Source organism: Nicotiana attenuata, unplaced genomic scaffold (assembly GCF_001879085.1).
Source record: "Nicotiana attenuata strain UT unplaced genomic scaffold, NIATTr2, whole genome shotgun sequence".
NCBI classification, from domain to species: domain Eukaryota; kingdom Viridiplantae; phylum Streptophyta; class Magnoliopsida; order Solanales; family Solanaceae; genus Nicotiana; species Nicotiana attenuata.
The window spans coordinates 181,161-201,013 of NW_017671625.1; the positions used below are offsets into that span (position 1 = coordinate 181,161).

The 19,853-nt window shown below is 34.4% G+C and overlaps 2 protein-coding genes and 2 long non-coding RNA genes across 4 annotated transcripts; all 4 read left to right on the plus strand.

Moving 5' to 3' along the window:
• Positions 1-3,041: 3,041 nt before the first annotated feature.
• LOC109209376 lies at positions 3,042-4,662 on the plus strand. The gene is made up of 2 exons (XR_002065332.1): positions 3,042-3,113; positions 4,161-4,662. It is a non-coding gene; the product is annotated as an uncharacterized LOC109209376 (long non-coding RNA).
• Positions 4,663-5,273: 611 nt separating this feature from the next.
• On the plus strand, positions 5,274-6,673 carry LOC109209373. The gene is made up of 2 exons (XM_019372636.1): positions 5,274-5,613; positions 5,721-6,673. The coding sequence occupies exons 1-2, from the start codon at positions 5,274-5,276 to the stop codon at positions 6,671-6,673; spliced, it is 1,293 nt and encodes a 430-aa protein (XP_019228181.1).
• A 639-nt stretch (positions 6,674-7,312) lies between these two features.
• Positions 7,313-9,067, plus strand: LOC109209374 (ATP-dependent DNA helicase pif1-like). The gene has a single exon (XM_019372637.1). It carries the CDS (start codon positions 7,313-7,315, stop codon positions 9,065-9,067), a length of 1,755 nt encoding a protein of 584 aa, XP_019228182.1.
• A 680-nt stretch (positions 9,068-9,747) lies between these two features.
• On the plus strand, positions 9,748-10,484 carry LOC109209377. The gene is made up of 3 exons (XR_002065333.1): positions 9,748-9,834; positions 10,234-10,333; positions 10,421-10,484. It is a non-coding gene; the product is annotated as an uncharacterized LOC109209377 (long non-coding RNA).
• Positions 10,485-19,853: the final 9,369 nt, after the last annotated feature.

Genomic DNA, 19,853 nt, shown 5'->3' on the forward strand with positions numbered 1-19,853 from the left:
ATATATATTTATTTATATATATATATATATATATATATATATATATATATATATATATATATTGCAAAATTCTTATTAAAATTAATAGAGTCCGGTAGCCTCTCTTATACTAGAGGAGGTAAAGTCCGTGCTGTGCACGGGCCCAATATTAATAAACCTAAAATTGTTCTTGAGGTGTTCGAATATTTTTAAATAATCTTTTCAGGTATTTAAGGGAATATTTATAAAATACTTAAGTATTTGACTGCTTAAGATATGTATATTGGTCGATGAATAAATAAATAACTCTTAGCAAGAAGAATGACCCTTTCTAAATTTGAAAACAATTTAGCTCAAATTTACAATTCTACTCTTAATGAGAAGCTTTTATAACCAGACAAATACTTTGGGCCCCTTTTTAACTTGTTTAGAACCACAAATTTCAAAAGTCTTATTTTTTCTTCAACTCCGTGCCCAGTTAAACAGGTTCACATAAGCTAAAATGGAGGGAGTATAATATATATTGCATGGATTAGTAATAGAAATTGTTCCAAGTGCATACAAGCACTGAACTTCACGAACAAAAGTGTAGATGGCATCCATAATTAAAAAACTCAGTAATCATTATTCGGTTGTATTCACCAATAACTTCAAATAGCTTCTGAATTTTAAAATGCCTAACTTCCAAGTAAATATACATAAAGTAAGATATATAAGGTTCCAAATTAGGTTGTGCATTATTGATCAATTTTTCATGTATCAATTATTATTAGCTCGTTAATAATCAACCAAAATAGTCCCTATTTATTTCAGGGATAATTTCACATAAATACAACTCACACACCTGACTAGCAACATGATAGTCTAGATACCACTTTGCAAATCTATAGTCCAAAAATAATAGGCTAATTCCCGAAAGACAGCTTATTTCACACAATCAACTACGGTTATTGCTCCCTCTTTATACAACTAGTTATTTTCATACACTATTATGTGCAATTGCTGAAGCAATCCTACAGGATAAAAGAAAAATAAAGACTTGGTAAAAGAATTGTAGAATCCCTCCAACGCGTACAAATTTTTTTTATACAGCACATACACGAAAAAGAAGAAGAGAAGGAAGTGTCAAACTTCCGTAGAGGCCTCTTACACACTAACAATGTATATACATCCTTATAAACTGAAAAATATATATAATTATACAACATTATACACAAATATACACATTTATACACAATTATACAATACTGTATAACTTGTATAATAGTGTATAAGACGTGTTTGTATATTCATATACACAATTATACACTATTATACGGTGTTTATACAAACTGCTACATAGTTATGATTTTTATCCAAGCCTCGAGTTGTAGTAGAAGGTATTGGATGATTCAACTCGTTTATAGGTTAGCAATTTTGCACCAACGATTCGGAATTCAAAGCACAGATACGATACACCCAATTTCAGATTCGAGACTTCAAGGAGGACAACACACATATCACGGGAATCAATAACTTGCGATGAGCCAAGAAGGTCAACAAGCTTAAGAACAAGCAAGTCTGGAGCTTTCTGCTTTAACGTGTTGAAGATTGATTTAGCTTCCAATCTTTTCTCCTCGGAGCTCGACCAGACATTGGAAATTAAGGTTTCAAACTGCAAAGAGTCAGACCCAATTTCAAAAATCTTCAATATTCTTCTGCTTGCCACCATGGACAACGGAGTAGGAGCTCAGGCCTTCTTCGAACCATTGATGGCAGAACTGCGTAGGGAGTAGGGGAGGGGGAATAGCGGGGGCTAGGTTAAGAGAGGATGATGGATCTATGTAGGTTGGAAAGAAAGAAGCGAGAGGCGGTGAGAGAGAATTTGGTGTGCTGGGAATGAAGAAAGAAGAAAATAATAAAAACCCTAAAAGTGTGTCTTTAATAATGGGCTAAAGGCTGAAAAATTTCTTTCAAGTTATGTACAACATGGGCTAAATAGGGTAAGAGTTTCAAATCAGGGCCATTTTCGATTGGGCTGCTAGGCCAAGTGACAAGGGCCGTAATTCTTTCTTTATTTCATCCTTCTGAATAACCAAGGAGATTGAATTTTTCTTCGTTTACATTTGATTAGTTAGTAATATTAAATAAAATGATATATCTTTTTAGCAGAAGGAAAAATAATCATAAAATGCAAATAATAAAGATATTAACCTTTGGATTGTAATAGCATGAGTTCTAATTGGATCCCATGATATTTTCAATCAAATTACTCTTTTCTTATATAAAAACATAATTAATTTACCACTAATGTTTAAACTAAATTGGAGCTAGTGTTTTTTTCTAAATGGGAATGGCTTAAGTAATGATTAATAAAAGAAACTTAACGTTTTGATTTGAGATGGTGCAATATCATTTAAGAATTAGCCTTATGTAAATATTTGTGGCTTGGTTATAATAGTTAATATTATCCTTGTTCTTGTTTTAAAATCAAATAAGAAATAAGAGAAAAAATGTTTACACACTTCTAAAAATATTTTAAGCATTATATATTTAGAAATATAGAACTTTTACTTTACATTAGGTTAGTAAATTGTTGCATAATTTAATATATTTTTTTAGATCTTATTAGCTGTACTTTTCTCTACCATTTTTATTTGGCATATCATTTTTTATATTTTGAACTATCTTATAATACATCTTGCGATCTAGCTAAATACAAAGCTCCTCTCATCCCCAAATAAAATTTGACTGACAAAGAATATATAGTAACAAATAAATAATATTATCAAAGTACATAAATATTCAAAAATTACATAAATTAAAACTATAAAATCTATTTCTATTTCTACTACTATACTATAAGAGAGGATAAGCAAGGAGCTCATGGTCAACATGCTTGCTTCATCATAAGGGTATCTTTGTCATTTCCTGTTCTCTTGACACCCTAATCTGCCAGGTAGAAAGCACCGCTTCCAATTTCTTTATTTTTTGCTCTGCTTTTGTTTGGTACAAGTTTTCTTCTGTGCTTTTCTTTACCCTCTTCATAAATTCCTTTTTTCTACTACTATTGTATTTTCCTCTGTTCAAAGCTTCAGATCTTCTGTAAAAAGATACTCGGGGTTTTCGCTTGATTAGCCTTTTCTTCAGTAAAGGTGAAAACAAACTAAGTTTGGGTTATGATTTTTTCTCTGTTTTCACTAATTTGTTTATTTTGCAATTAAGACTTTGTAGAAGATAAAAACTCTGTATTTTTTTAATTCTTGTGAGTATTCCTTTATTCTTTGTCAAATGCATCCATATTGTTCCTAATTGGACTTTATATGGTGGGCATTTGTTAGTTTTTATGTTCATTTGGGTAGTTTTTATTGAAATTTCTTCATGCATGTTGGTAATTTTGTCTGATTTGCTCATGTGTGTGTTTCCCCCTCACAATCGACCAATTTTACTTGCGTCGTCGCAGTATTCTTGAACTGGGTTATTCTCTTCTTCAAAGGTACTAATTGTTTCTTCATTATTTTTATAAGATTTTGATTACACCATAGTTTGTCAGTAAATTTAATTTTTTCTTTTGAAAGTTGGATTTCAATTGATTTTTTCTTGAAGATTAAGCTTAATTGAGCTTTTCGTGAAAGTATTGATTCTAATGAATAAGTTTTGTTGAAGTTTAATTGATTCTTAAATGAATTCTCAGTTTTGGTAGAGTTTTATCAGTAAATCTGACCTTTTCTTTCAAAAGATGATATAAGTTAATTTCTTGATAAATTTTTTATTCTTCTAAATAATTCGTTGCTTGAATGAAATTTTTTCCTTAAAATGTTTGCACTTGAAGGTGAAAACTCTGTTTTTTGAGTCATCCGTTTCTTAGGAGTGTTTCGTGCTCCTGAACATTTTTGTTTACTATGATGTTTTCCCTTTCTTTCTTCTGTATCTCATGTTCCATGGCTTCATTAATTGGCTGTTACTTTCCTCTTCCCACAGAGGTACACTTGAGTGATTTTAAGCTCATTCTCAGAGACAGAACATGTTAATGGACATACGAATACATACCTAATGTTGAAATTCGTCGTTGCACCTTCTACCCGGGATCTCTTTATTAACAAGTGAGTAATGTTGTTGCTATTTGCTTCTGCTGGTACCTCTGCAGCAAGCTATTTCCACTTATTTCTTGTGTTTTAATTCTTATAATTGTGCTTCTGTAGGACTAATGACTTCTGACCAAAAGAACAAACATGTCTGCTCAGCAAAGTCGGAAGCTGAGATGAAACTTAGGCGACATGAAACGTATAGACTAATATTTGCCGGAAAAAAAGAAGCACTATTACTACAACGACGAACAAAAAGACAAGAGTCAAAAAAAAGGTATTTGTCCGACAATGATGGTTTCCATGGCACTACTGAAGCTGCATTTGAGTTTCAGCAACAAATTGTTCCTCTGGTGGGCTCTTCAGCAACAGGTTAGAATACATCTTTTGTTCTTTTACTTTTTGTAGAAGTGTCGCTTCACGGTCTTTGCATGTGAGTTTAATTAAATGATGCTAATTGTGTGATGTTTCCCCTATTAGCCAACGAGCCTCACGTTGATGCTTTGCCGGTTACAATTGAAAAGCAAAAGAATATAACTTATCCCTTCTACTCCTTTGAAATAGGCAAGTATCAAGGATACAACATTGAGTTATATATCTACGATACATAACGTCTTTATTATTGCTAATTAATTACTTTTTGGCATTAGGCTCAACGTCACATGCATGTAATGAAAACAGTAGTATGAGCTCAAGAATGGTTGGAAAAAAAGGTTTGCCCCAATCTTTTATTATGATAGTATTGTATATTACCTAATTGGTAGTTTTATGCTAATGATACCTAAATATACAGGTTATAACTCACAAAAAAAAAGTTGTTCATACGTTGGTCAATTACAATCTGATTATATTCCCTTGAAAACTGTGCCTAACTGTAAATTTTGTGGTGCCAAAAAATTTGAATATGAACCACTTGGATTTTGCTGTAACAATGGTTCGATCAAGTTAGTTTCACATGAGATGCATGTTGAATTACAGAATTTATATTTAGGAACTACCGAAGAATGTAAACATTTTCGAACATATATCAGAACATACAATAATATGTTTGCATTTACATCACTTGGTGTAAATTATGACAAAGAATTAGCAAAAAGAAATCGTGGTATATATACATTTAGAGTTCAAGGGAAGATGTATCATTTTATCAACGATTTACTCCCTCCGAGTGGAATAGCAAGAAATCTACAACTATATTTCTACGACAACGACAACGAATTAGCTAACAGAATGGCTTGCTCAGACAAAATCCATGAATCAATAGTCAAAAAACTAATGAATATACTGAGAATTAATCCATATTCTACTTTCTTAAAATCCCTAATAGATGTTCCAAATCTATCGAACTACAATATTGCACTTAAATCTGACTCAGGCTTGGATCAACGTGTATACAATCTTCCTACTACATCAGAAGTTGCAGGGATATGGGTTGAAAGAGAAATCACTGAAGTTAGTTCTGCACCTCATATTCGAATCTACACTCACAGCAATAGATCTCAAATAGTGAACTACTATTACGGATGTTATGATCCGCTACAGTATCCACTATTGTTTCCATATGGTCAAAGTGGATGGCACTGTGGCATTAAAAAAATTATACAACCAAAAGATACTTCTAAACGTCGAGCCTATTGTGAACACGAAGAATTACCAAGTATTATATGTGTTCTGTAGATGGATACCTTGACATGGAAGCTCAAAATCTTGAAAAAGGAAAACGAAAAAGAGATAATATCTCTCTTCGTGAATATTACTGTTATAAATTCCAAATGAGAGAAGATGAAACAAATGAAACTTTGCATTCTGGAAGATTATTCCAACAATATTCAGTAGATGAACACATAAAACTTGAAACACAGAGATTGGACTTTTTTTCATTCAATCCAGATCTCTTTAGGATAGAAATGCTACAAGGACTCATTGATGTTTTAAGACTTGGAGAAAGAGACGCTTCAAATATAGGAAAGCAAACATTCCTTCCTCTTACTTTTATAGGCGGACCAAGAGACATGCATCGATGCTACATGGATGCTATTTCTTTGATACAACAATTTGGAAAACCTGATCTATTCATAACGATGACTTGTAACCCATCTTGGCCCGAGATAAAAGAGCACTTGCTACCAACTGACGAAGCACAGAACAGACCTGATTTAATTAGTCGAGTTTTTAGAGCAAAGATAGAAGAACTAAAAACAGATATATTAAAAAGAAATATCTTTGAAAAAGTTGCAGCTTTTATGTATACTATAGAATTTCAAAAACGTGGTTTACCACATGCTCATTTTCTTATTATACTTACTAATGAATACAAACTACTCACTCCAGAATCTTATGACAATATTGTTCGTGCTGAGTTACCTGATTGTAAAGCTGAAGAAACCTTATATAAACTTGTTCTCCAACATATGATGCATGGACCTTGTGGTAAGTTAAATCCTACAAATTCATGTATGAAGAGGAAGAAGCAGATAGGACAAAGGCCTTCTCTTTCCGTCCGCTCTTCCCGAAGTGCCAAAAGAAAAAAGGTTGTTGCAAATTCAATTATCCAAGAAGCTTTGCTGATCAAACATCAAAAGGAAAAAATTCTTACCCAATTTATAGAAGACGGAACACAGGACTTGTGAAAGTCAAAGATCATTATTTCGATAACTCATGGGTTGTCCCTTATAATCCATTCTTACTTGGAAAATTCAATTGTCACATAAATGTTGAAATTTGTTCAGATATTAAAGCTGTTAAATATATTTATAAATACATATGCAAAGGACATGATAAAATTGCATTTCACATACATGACAATGACGCAAATGTTGAAGTAGATAAAATAAAAGAATATCAGTCTGCTCGATGGGTATCACCGTCTAAGGCTACATGGCGTTTATTTGGTTTTCCTATTAATGAAATGACACCAGCTGTTTATCATCTTCAGTTACATCTTGAAGGACAACAATTTATTTCTTTTAAGAGTGCATCGAGTATAAACTCAATTATGAATAATCCTATGATTAGAAAAACAATGTTAACAGAATTTTTTGAAATGAACAAAACAAATAAAGATGCAATAAAACTCAATCTACTGCATAAAGAATTTCCACAATATTTTGTATGGTCAGTACAATATAAAATATGGACCCGTCGAATAAAGGGTAATGTCATTGGACGTGTTGTAACATCTCATCCAACAAAAGGTGAAAGATATTATCTGAGATTATTATTAATGAATATAAGAGGACCAAAATCATATAAAGATCTACTAACTGTAAATGAAGTACGTTGCGACATTCAGAGAATCAGCTCAAAAAAGAGGACTACTTCATTGTGACAATAACTTAGCTGAATGTATGGTAGAAGCTGAGAGTTATCAAATGCCATGTAGTTTGAGACGCTTGTTTGCTACATTGTTAGTATATTATGATCCTGCTAATCCAAGAGAATTGTGGGAGAAATTTGAGGACTCTATGTCTGAAGACTTCAAAATTTTACCAGACATCGGAACAAAAAATATTCGATATAAAGTTTTAGACTGTCTCAATGACATCTTACATTCGATGGGACATAACATTAATGAGTATAAACTTATCCCTGAAAATTTCAAGGCTTCAAAGGCTGCCAAAGAAGCAAGAGAAATATTCTTCGAAAGAAACATAATCGTTACTGAAGAAGAGCTATTACTGCGACAAAAGTTGAATCGTGAACAACAGATGGCATACAATGTAATTATAGACAGAATATCTTCAAACAGAGCAGGAGCTTTTTTTGTTGACGGTCCTGGAGGAACAGGTAAAACCTTTTTATATCGTGCCTTATTAGCTACTGTGCGATCTAAACGATTTATTGCTCTAGCAACAGCAACCTCTGGAATTGCGGCTTCGATTCTTCCAGGTGGCCGTACAGCTCATTCCCGTTTTAAAATTCCCATTGACATTGATGAAAACTTTAGTTGCAATATTATCAAACAAAGTTCACTTGGTTGTTTGATTCGAGATGCAAAATTAATTGTATGGGATGAAGTATCGATGGCAATAAAGAAAATGATTGAAACTTTTAATCTACTTTTGAAAGATCTCTTGAATACTAATGTGCTTTTTGGTGGTAAAGTTGTTGTCTTTGGTGGTGATTTTAGACAAACTCTACCAGTAGTTCGAAATGAAAAAAGAGAAGATTTCATTCATGAGAGTTTATTATATTCTGACATTTGGCCCCGACTTGAAAAATTGCAATTGTCAGAAAACATGCGTGCAAAAACTGATCCGGCCTTTTGTGAATATTTGACGAGAATAGGAAATGGAAAAGAACCTCTTACTTCTGAAAACAAAATTGAAATTCCAAATTCATTTATTGTCCCTTATACTATTGAACAGGAATCTTTGAATGCATTATTTGAAACAACATTTCCTAATATGCATGCTTTCTTCCGTGATACATCTTGTGTAACTTCTCGTGTTATTTTGACGACGAAAAATGATTTTGTAAATGAAATAAATGATATTCTTATAAGCAAATTTTCAAAAGAAGCTAAAACATTTGTTGCAATTGATGAAACATGTGAATCGAGTGATCAAAGTCAGTATGAAGATTTTTTGCATTCTTTAAATCCTGTTGGTTTACCTCCTTACAGATTAACTTTGAAAGAAAATTGTCCAATTATATTACTACGAAATTTGAATCCTTGTGAAGGTTTATGCAATGGCACAAGATTGACATGTAGTGATTTTAAAACACATGTTATAAGCGCAAAAATTACAAGCGGCGACTTTAAAAACACACATGTGTTTATTCCGAGAATACCATTGATGTCATCAGAAGATGAAAAATCACCAGTGCAGTTTAAAAGAACACAATTTTCAGTAAAACTGTATTTTGCTATGACTATAAATAAATCACAAGGTCAAACATTAGATTTTGTTGGTATATATTTACGAGAACCAGTATTTTCACATGGCCAGCTTTATGTTGCATTGTCGAGAGCAAAAGCTGCCAATTGTGTTAAGATATTAATTCGGCCGCCAAACAAATAGTGATGACGATCATTCTACATACAATATAGTTTATGATGAAATCATTCAAAAGGCTTTCTTGTGAATCTTTTACATGTTACTATATAGCGTCTGCTGAACTAAATAGAGTTGAACATACAGTTTGAACATACAATTTCAGCACAAGAATACCCATCTTGTTTGTGGAACATGTACTTCGGAATTCGCAGAATAAAGTTAACGCACGCAGTTAAGCATATTTATCAGTTTCTACACATGATGGTGATTTTTTTTTTGGTTCTCAAAATTGATTTTTATTGAAGTGATGATGGCGGTGACATCGGCCTGTAAAGACAGTAAAATGGGGATGGACAATGAGAAATATGTGAGGTACACTCTTGAGCAGGTTGAGGCTTTGGAGAGATTATATCATGAATGTCCAAAGCCCAGTTCACTCCGTCATCAGCAGCTGATTCGGGAGTGTCCAATTCTGTCCAACATCGAGCCAAAACAGATCAAATTTTGGTTTCAGAATAGAAGGTATCCAGCAAAATTATCCTGTTGGATTTTGAAAATTGTTTTGCTTTCCTTTCATGCTTATTGGATTGAACTATTCAGATGATTACCGTGTTGTATTTGTGCAAGTGCAAATGTAGAGAGAAGCAGCGTAAAGAATCGTCGCGTCTTCGAGCCGTGAACAGAAAATTACAGCAATGAATAAGCTGTTGATGAAGGAAAATGATAGGCTGCAGAAGCAAGTTTCACAGTTGGTGTATGAGAATAGCTTTTTCCGCCAACAGACTCAAACTGTAAGCAGTCTATTCTTACTTGTCTTCTTCTTGGATTTTTTAAAGATTGTGTTTTGGGTGTTGCTTATGGCAACTCTTTCTAATTACTTAGAAGATCGAAGAAAAGAATTGGTTTGGAAATATATAACTTAGAAATGCTACCTATAGAAGCAAGAATCTGCATATGATGTATTTTATGGTATTTCTAAACATTTGGCATTTTTATTTAGTTCGATGGTTAACTCTTGAAAATAATCATCGGGAAAGATAAAACATGTATTTGTATATGGCTTTTCATTTTATCAATACAACTCGATGTTTCAATTTTAAAGAGTACATGCGAGCAGTAATAGTTTCGTTCTCTTTGTTTCCCCGATGACTTAGTTCTTCCTAACTGTCATACTTCAATATTGCAAGCAGCCCTTACCACCACAGACAACAATAGTTGTGAATCTGTGGTGACGAGTGGTCAGCAAAACTTGTCCGCTCATCGTCCACCAAGGGATGCAAGCCCTGCGGGGTAAGTACACGTTTTCTGAGTCTAATTCTCTTTTTTGTTTTTGCATTATTTTCCATAGTATGTCTAATGATATATGAATATTTTCAGATTTTTGTCCTTAGCAGAAGAAACTTTAACAGAGTTTCTATCGAACGCCACTGGAACCGTTATGAAGTGGGTCCAAATGCCTGAGATGAAGGTTTGTTCCCTTTCCTATCTTTCAATTTATAGAAGTCATGATCAAGTTTTTTGAGTGTTGTTAACGATTTATTAACTAGGTAAATGACTCCTTTATTCACAGTTCTTTAATTGTAAATGTTTTAGACTTGCGCTTCCATGGCATTATTTTCTTGCATTATTATCTCTTAAATCTCTTGGCAAAAAGAGCCGCATGGTAAAAATCCTCTCTGCAGTGAATTTTCTTGCTTGCTTCCTCTTTATTTAATCATAATCACTTTTGTTTTAGTTAAAATATGAAGATATTTCTTACTCATTCGTCTTGCTCCGCTTATGTTGTCAGGCTCATAAAAAATCTTAGTTTTAGCAGCTCCCTTTACACAATTGCATCAATAAATCAAGCTTTGAATCGCAATTGGCTCTGGATGACGCTTTAGCTAGATCACTGCATTTAAGGGATGATTTTGAGGATTTCTGTAGAGATGAGCTTAATTCTACTGTGGCTGGTAATTTCGTAAGAAACACTTCTTGGTCATACAGCTCTTATCTCTGCTTTACCTAGATCTTTATTCCTCTGTTAATAGAGATTTGATATTCTTCTCTGTGGTTAAAGAAGATGTTAGTTATCTTATTATAACCGGTCTATAAGTATAACCGTTCTATAACCGCAACCAATGATATATACACACCAAGATGTTACAACTTTGCCAAAATTAAGGCTTTTTTACACTGAACTTTAGAATTCTTTCAAACAAACAATGTTCAATATATATTATATACATCTAAAACCTAATATTTTACCTATATATGGAGTGTGATTTTTCGACGAAGGATGGTTGCCCATGGAAACGACACAAAGAAATTACACAGTGTACGCAAGCATTGCAATTTTTAAACCTTTCATCATTAGCTAGATCTAGCGTGGACAAGTTTCAAATGGCAAACGACTTATATAAATATTACCATTTTAATAATGATAGGTATATTGGCAAGGTTTTTCTATGGATGTGCATAAGATTGTGCAAGTGGATCTCAAATTTCCTACCAAAGCAATTGTCTCAGCAGTTGCCAAGGACTTTATTGGTCAGATTTTTCTCTAATCCATTGAGATACTTTAAAATATTGCAGCACGTAATCTCGGGGATAACTTGTTCTTTTTAATTCATGTTTCTGGGGTTTAGATGCTTGTAAGGATTCTACTCTGGAAAAGGTACTTGGGCATACTTGGATTGTGCAGAATGCAGATCCTTCAGGTGTTTAACTATTCGTTCTCCCAGAGAACCTTATAGGAGGTCAATTTTATTGCAACCTTTAAGGTGAGTTCTTTGTTTCATTTTACTTTTAATCTGCTCCTAATTTGGAGTTCCTTATAAAGAGATAATACACAGATCTAAGTGATATAACGAACTACAGCCTCTCTTTAACTTGGTTAAGTGTGAAGCAGAGTTTCTGCATGTTTAATTGGATTGTAGGATCTGTTAGTTTCAAAAGTTTCTTCTGAATGTTATACTTTATTTCTGCCATTAGGTTTCTATGAGGAATAAAGCATAGAGCAGAATGTTTTTTCCATTTTTGTTGCTGCAGCTTTGCTCTTTTATAGTAAGCGCATAGCTGAAAAAGCTTGGTTGAGCTTTTAACAAAATGATAATGAGACTATAATCGTTAATGTGCGACTTGTATGGAATTAGATGTTGGAAATGATAGATAACTTTGTGGAGGGGGGAGTTCTGCCATTAGTGTTTGTGTTGTTGAATCAATTAATATCCTGTTGTGAGAACTGGAAAGAAGGAATAGGATCAGAATACGCTGGATTTCTTGTTTCCAAACTTTCACTTCCATTAGTTTACCGTATATTGCATACAGTAAGGAAGGTTTAATTAGATTAGCAACATTCGAACTTGTACATATATAGTTGAACTATGACTTTTGTGTCATTAAACTTTTTCTTAACAATTGTTGCTTCCATTGACATAAGTAATTGGCAACACTGTTGTGATCAACATATAGGTATCCAAAGTTGAATTACATGTATACTGGGGTTCTATTACGATTTGCTTCAAGATTGTTGAGTGGGTTACTGTATGTAATAGTGTCTCAAAATGAGAACTAATGTAATTCCTCATTGAATGCACCATTTCCAGATCATTGGATGATTTACTAGCTTAAAAAGGTCAGTTTCAACATTTGCTATGTTGTTCCTAATGTTCTTTGATGAGGTAATATAAATTCAGCATTTAATCGAAAATTTTACGGTACAGACTCTGGAAATCCAAGATTTTTATACCTTAGGATTTTCTGTAGACTTAAATTGATATTATATGTTGATAAAAAAATTGATACTCCTATTATTTAGCTCCTTTTTTAATGACAATGGATGTCACTAGCCAATTTATCAGGTGATGATCTCCATCTCTTCATAATTAGCTCGATGTCGAGCATGTTTGGTATGATAGCAATAATTTTTTATTGGAAAATTTTTCAATTTTTAGTCGGTAAGTAAATATTCTAGAAAATATTAAAGAATAAAAATATCTAATGATGTCCAATTTCCTAAATATCTGAAGTTGTTCGCTAATCATATGTTTAAACATCCGCAGATCAGTTTTTAATTCATGGCACTCTTCATCTCTATTGCCGCCAATGATTGATGAAGAAATAAGCAGTTTTGGATTATTGGAGACGCATCCTCGCATTTTTTTGCGCTCTTTCAAAGATTGCTTAAGGTTTTGGCTGCTGTGGAAACAAGTTTCACTGTCACATCCAAAGCAGGAAACGATGGGGCATTTTCCGATATCTATATCCTCAAGTGGACATCATTTTGTCAGCTATTTTAGCCTTAACTTATATAGTTTTATGCATTTGGCCAGCAGTTAACGTAACTAATCGTATTGATGAAAGGTAGATTTTTCCATACAGGCATAACATGGAAGTCTTCCGTACAATGTCACAGACGAGATATAGAATCCTAATAATAGATTCTTATAGAGTAAAAGCTGAAGCTTAACAATTCGAAATATGTCAAATTTACTTATTGTGGAATGTTATTGCTTCTTTGATTTTGCTTATTGTTGCTTGTAACAACTTTTTTAAAGATCTATTGGGCCCGGGCTTAGCCCGGGCAACACCCTACTAGTAAGTGTAGGAAGTATATTCGAAGTGATTTAGGGATTAAGAAGAATTATAGAACCAAGCTAAGTTAAAACTACTAAATGACCTAAAGTTTTAAATGAATTTGAACAAGATTCGACTTCAAAGGAGCGCAACTCTCAATATATGAAGAGTTATATGATGCAAGATTTATATAATAAAAGCTCTATCAGTTTAATTTTTAATATTTTAAACCGTTTGTCATTCTACAAGAAGTTATGGCCTTTTTACTAAAGGGTAGTAGAACAACTACACGAGCAGGAACTTGATGATGTAGGCTATGCGGCTATGCATAACCAAAACCAGTGGCTTCCCGGTTTGATAAAAAAGAAAATGATCAACTTGGGCGTAGGCTATGTGAGCAAGCCCTCAACCTACGCGACCTCTAGTTCTTTTTAAAAAGGAGCTGAAGCGTGGGTTTAGATAGAATAACTTAGGTTTTGAACTTGGAATTGAATTTTAGAGAAAATGAGGAGCTCTTCTATCATGAATACGCATCAAGGTAAGTGCTTATGGTACATTAACAATGGTATAGCATATATTAGTATAAGATCTAATACTTTTTATGAATCTGCCATGACCAAAAATTCGAACCAATCAAGGTCGTGATGGAGCCTAACACCGCTTTCTAGGCAAGCCAACACATAATAAAAAATACGAAAGAACTCCAGTTTATGACTAACAGCAAGATAATAATATGATATAAGAGCAACTAAGAAGTATATAATGATATGTCTAAGTTCAAGAGTAACGTTCAACCATACCAAGATGTGAAGTCACAAGTACATGAGCTACTAGAGTTTTCTAAATACAACGTCTTCAGAGAAATGCAATACTGTATGGAAAGTAGAAATAGTACAACAAAAAGGAAAATGACTCTAAGGCCTGCGAACGGTGTGCAGATCTACCTCGAGTCGTTTAGGTGGTTTCAGCTAAGCACCTTTCGCGACTTCGCTTGTACCTGTGACGATCCGATATATCGTTTTAAGTACTAGCTCTATTTCCGTATTTTGAGACCTCTCATAGCTTCATTTTATGTTTATTGGTTTGCGTGCATGACCAATATCGTTTTACGGAAAGCATTTATTAAAATTTTGAAGAAAAAGAAATTTTTGACTTAAAATAAGGCTAGAGTTTACCACGGTCAACGTTTTTGGTAAACGACCTCGAATTGGTATTTTGACAATTTCAATAGGTTCGTATGATATTTTTTGACTTGTACGTATGCTTGGTTGGGGTCTCGGGTGATCCGAGCGCGTTCCAACGCATTATGTAAAAGATTGTGAAGAAAATGAGTTTTTAAGTTGAAATCTTGAGTTTTGATGATCAATTCTTATTATTTAATGTTATTTTGATGATTTGAGGTAGCGAGCAAGTTGGTATGATGTTATTACACTTGTGTACATGTTTGATTTAGAGCCCGAGGGACTCGGGTGAGTTTTGGATGTGCTATGGTTGAATTTGGAACTGCTGTTTCTCAACAGTTGTTGGTGCATGGTTGAAAGTCTTGCATTTGCGAGAACCTGATCGCAATATTGAGCTTTAAATTTGCGATGTCCGGCTCGGAAATGCGTACATGGGCTGGGGAACTGCTTTTGCGAAGAATTCAACGCATTTGCGACGTGGAGGAGGTCCGCATTTGCGACCATTTTATCGCTTCTGTGATGATTGGGAATCATGGAATGTTTCGCAGATACGAAGCAAGCACCGCATTTTCGATGGGTGGGAACTTCACAAATGCTTGGTCTTTGTCGCATTTGTGACTTCTGTGGTCAGATGCACTGCTTGCATTTGAGATCAGCGTCTCACAATTACGAACATTGCAATTGCGAATGCTTGTTCGCAATCGCGACGTCTGCAACTAGGTAAAAGATGGGAAAGTCGGGACTTAACTCATTTAATATTATTTTTCAATCCTAAACACTCAACAAGTGATTTTTGAAGAGAATTTTCTTCCCAATTTCACTGGTATCAAGAAGTTCAAACAACTAATATGTTTGTTGTATTAGAGATGGAAGATGGATAGATCAATGAGAACAACCAATTGGCTATAGTGGAAGATAACTCTGTTCAGAGTACTTCACCTACGGAATCTGGGAGACTGAATCCAGCTGATGTTTTCATGCCTAAATCACATAAGATTGCACCTTTGAAACAAGGGGACAATCCTACTGGGAAGGGGACTATGTGCATTGATGGAGTACAAAAGGAGTCAACAGCTGAATGGGTTAGCAAAACATTTGTTGGTAATGTTGCAACCAACAACTCAAGCCAGGAAATCCTCTCTCAATAAATTGACACCAAGTACAGAAGCTGGTGCTCACAAGGATAAGGATTGACTACAACTAGGTGAATTGTGGAATGATCAAATTGAAGAAGCTTCAGATGAAGGTGAAATGCCTGAAGGAGTGAATGATGAAGAGGAACCAACATATGATGAAGAAGATGATGAGGAAAAAAGCATAAATGGGAGCAGAACAAGGAGGACCTGAAATCTGTGTGACACACTTTTTGAACAATGGGAGAATAATAATTCCAGGTCATCAGAGAAAGAGAAATCAAGGCAAGCATGGAGATTACTGACACTTGTAAGTGTTTGAATACAAGCACAATAAATCATGATGGGCATACCACGGAAATGGAGTACACCAATGTATGTGGAAGATCTGGAATGCATGGTACAGAGGAGAGTGATGCAGGTCTTGTTACAGATAAGAACAATCAGCCGTGGATGCAACAACCACAACTAGGTACTTCATTGACTAAAACTGATAGAAACATAATGGGGAACAGTAACATGAATTTGATCCATAAACCTATAAGAAATCAAATGACTCAACTACAAGAAGAAAAGGGTGATGGATACAAGTTAACAAACAAAGTAAGGGACCTTGATGAAGAATTGACTACACAAAACTTTATTAATGTGGCAAGACAAGGTGATCTTTCACCTAGGCATATTAATAAGGTAAAATCAGTTGGCAGAGGTAGGAAAAAACAGGTAACAGAGATCCCTAGTGCACTTCAGGTAGGGGTTCAAACGAGAAGGACTGTATCCAAATCTCATATTTAAAGATGAATGCTTTAATATGGAATATCAGGTCTGTGAACACACAAAAAGCCATTGAAAGGCTTGTCAACATGTATAGGCAACACCATTTCCAATTCATAGGTTTGATGGAACCAATGCAAAAGATGAGAAAATTGGAAAGATATAGGAGGAAACTGGGCATACTTCAAGCTTTTGCTAATGTTTCAAACAAGATATGGGCCTTTGTTGATAAAGATCATGAAGTTGAAATCATCATTGATATGGATCAACAATTAACATTGAAACTGACAAATATTGATTCATACAGATCATTCATGGTCACGTTTGTCTATGCAAAATGTGATGCCATCGAAAGAATCGAACTATGGAATTCTATGTATGCGTTAGCTAGGGATACGACTATTCCTTTGCTTATAGGGGAGATTTCAATGTTTTTTGGGATCAAGAAGAAAAGTTTGGTGGACTCCCTGCGTCAATGAATAAAGTTGCTGATTTTAGACATTGTATGAACACTTGCAATGTCTCTGACCTTGGTTTCAAGGGGAGTATTTTCACATGGTGGAATGCGAGAGCTGAGGGTGATTGTATATTCAAAAGATTGGACAGATGTTTCGCGAATATAGATTCCAACAACAGTGGCCAGCAATAACACACCTGGCTAAGATAGGATCTGGCCACAGTCCATTGTTGATCTCTTGTAACCCCACAACGACTCCAATAAAGAGAGCTTTCAGATTCATGCACTTCTAGATCAAACAACCAACTTTTAAAGAAGTGGTAAAAGAGAACTGGCATGCAGATTTTGAGGCTAATCCATTTAGTTTGTTTAATTATAAATTTAAGAAGTTAAAGGAAGTTCTTTCAAGATGGAGCAAAGCTACATATGGGGATATATTTCAAAAAATAGCTAGTTTGGAAGAGGTGGTTCTAGTACATGAAGCACAATTCGAGTAGAATGAACAGAGAGAGGCTACAAAAAGTCCAGGCTGAACTGATCAAATATATACTTAGAAAGCAATAGCCAAAAATTTGATATGTCCTCGTTTATTACATACAGCTCAAAGATTAATACACAATCACATAGATACAAATATGTAAAGGAATAGAGAATTTGCTTACCTCAAATAGTTAATGAGAATTGCAGACTTGAAGAGGCGGGGGGTTTAGGTAGAAAAAATAAGTGAGGTGGTGAGTATCGATGTAGGAGTTTTATTTTGAAAAGGAATATTTTAGGGATAAAATAGTAAAAATCTTGGTCAAACTTAAAGTGCTTATAAGCTAAAAATTCTTAAGCTGGTGGTGATCAGCTTATGGCTTTTAGCTTATTTTTGGCTTATAAGCACTTGGCTTATAAGCACTTTTAACTTTACCAAACGCGTAGATAAGCCGAAAAGTACTTATTAGCTAGTTTGACCAGCTTATAAGCTAGCCAAACACCCTCTAAGTCGAATTAACACCAAACGCCGCCTTCGAGTAATTAAAATAATTCATTAGCCTTTATCACTGTTTATCTTTAACTTGTAACTTCTTTAGTAATTGTAAAGTTAAAAATTTAGCAAAGCATCAAACACTTCAAACTTAGTAAAATAATTTTCTTTACTAGTAACTCCAATTAGTTAAATCTTGCACTTGATTTACAATAATACAATAAACTCTTGGCCTTACAATAATCTCGCAAGTAGCTATGAATTCACAAAGACTAGCGGCTTTTAGACACGTTTAAAATACCATGGCTATGTATACATTCGTCTAACATACTTACTGTAACGACTCGACTGGTCGTTTTAAGCTTTAGCACTTGTTTCAGTGGTTTGAAACCTTGAGTAGCTTCACATTATGCATTATGACTCGCGTCTATATTTGTTTCAATTTTAAAGAGGTTCATAATTGATTTGGGAGAGTAATTCTCAATTCATAAGCTTTAAGTTGGAAGAGTTGACCAAGGTTTGACTTTTGAGTAAACAATATCGGATTCATGTTTTGATGGTTCCAATAGGTTTTTATGGTGATTTTTGACTTAGGAATATGTTCGGATTTGGATTTGGAGGTTTCTATGTTGATTTGGATTTAATTGTCAAACGTTGAAAATTTAAAGGTTTGGAAAGTTCATAAGTTTGATCGGAAAATGAACATCAATAATGATTCACCCATTTTAGTTGGATCATTATTGATGTTTATTTTTATTGACTTTGAGGCTATTGCGGTCTGATTATTATTTCGGGAATTAGAATAGGCCAGTTTCATTATTTGGAACTTGTGTGCAAAGTTTGGGTTCATTTCGGATTGGTTAAGCTTGAATTAGATGCTTGATTTGGAGTTGGAAGTTAATGAAGTTAAGAGATTGATCTTGAACGATAATTCTTTATTTTAATGTTAATTACGGTGTTTGGAGCCATTGGATAGGTTCAGGAGATATATCTGGACTCATTGGTGTAATTGAACGCGGCCTTGGGAGGCTCGGGTGATTTTTGGGGTGGTTTTAAAACCATTCTGACTGAGTTTTGCATAGCTGATCTTCTGGTGTTCTGATGTTCTTCACATTCGTGATCAGTGCGTCGCATTCGCAGAGAGTGTTTTAGCTGCCTGATGATTTTTTCATCGCATTCGCAATAAAGTGGTCTCATTCGTGGAGTTTTATTGTCAGGCGGGGTTTTGTCCTTCACGTTCGCGTGGGCAGTATCGCATTCGCGTAAACCTGGGCAGTGTGTAACAGTGCATACGCATAGGAGGCTTCATGCTTGCAAAATGTAGCTGGAGCTGGAGGCAGTTTGACATTCACAATCATGGGGGTACTACCGCGATCGCATAGAGTACTGTTGCAGTGCATTTAAATTGCCATTTTTGGAATTTTACCTATTATTTTATTTTTTGAGCCCTAGACTTCGAGAAGAGGAGATTTTGAAGAGCAATTTCACTACTACCTTGGAGGTAAGTGATTTTCATTTGGATTTGGTTTTATATATCGATTACCCATGGACTTTTACACCTAAAACTTGGAATTTTGAAAGGAAAAATTGGGGATTTTGCCTACACTTTAAGAGAGTGTATTTTTGAATTATGAGTACCGATTTGGAATCGGTTTTGAAAACTAATTATATATTTGATTCAATAGGTAGGATCGTCGGATTTTCGTATTGGTTTCGAGTTTCAGGTACATGGGCCCGG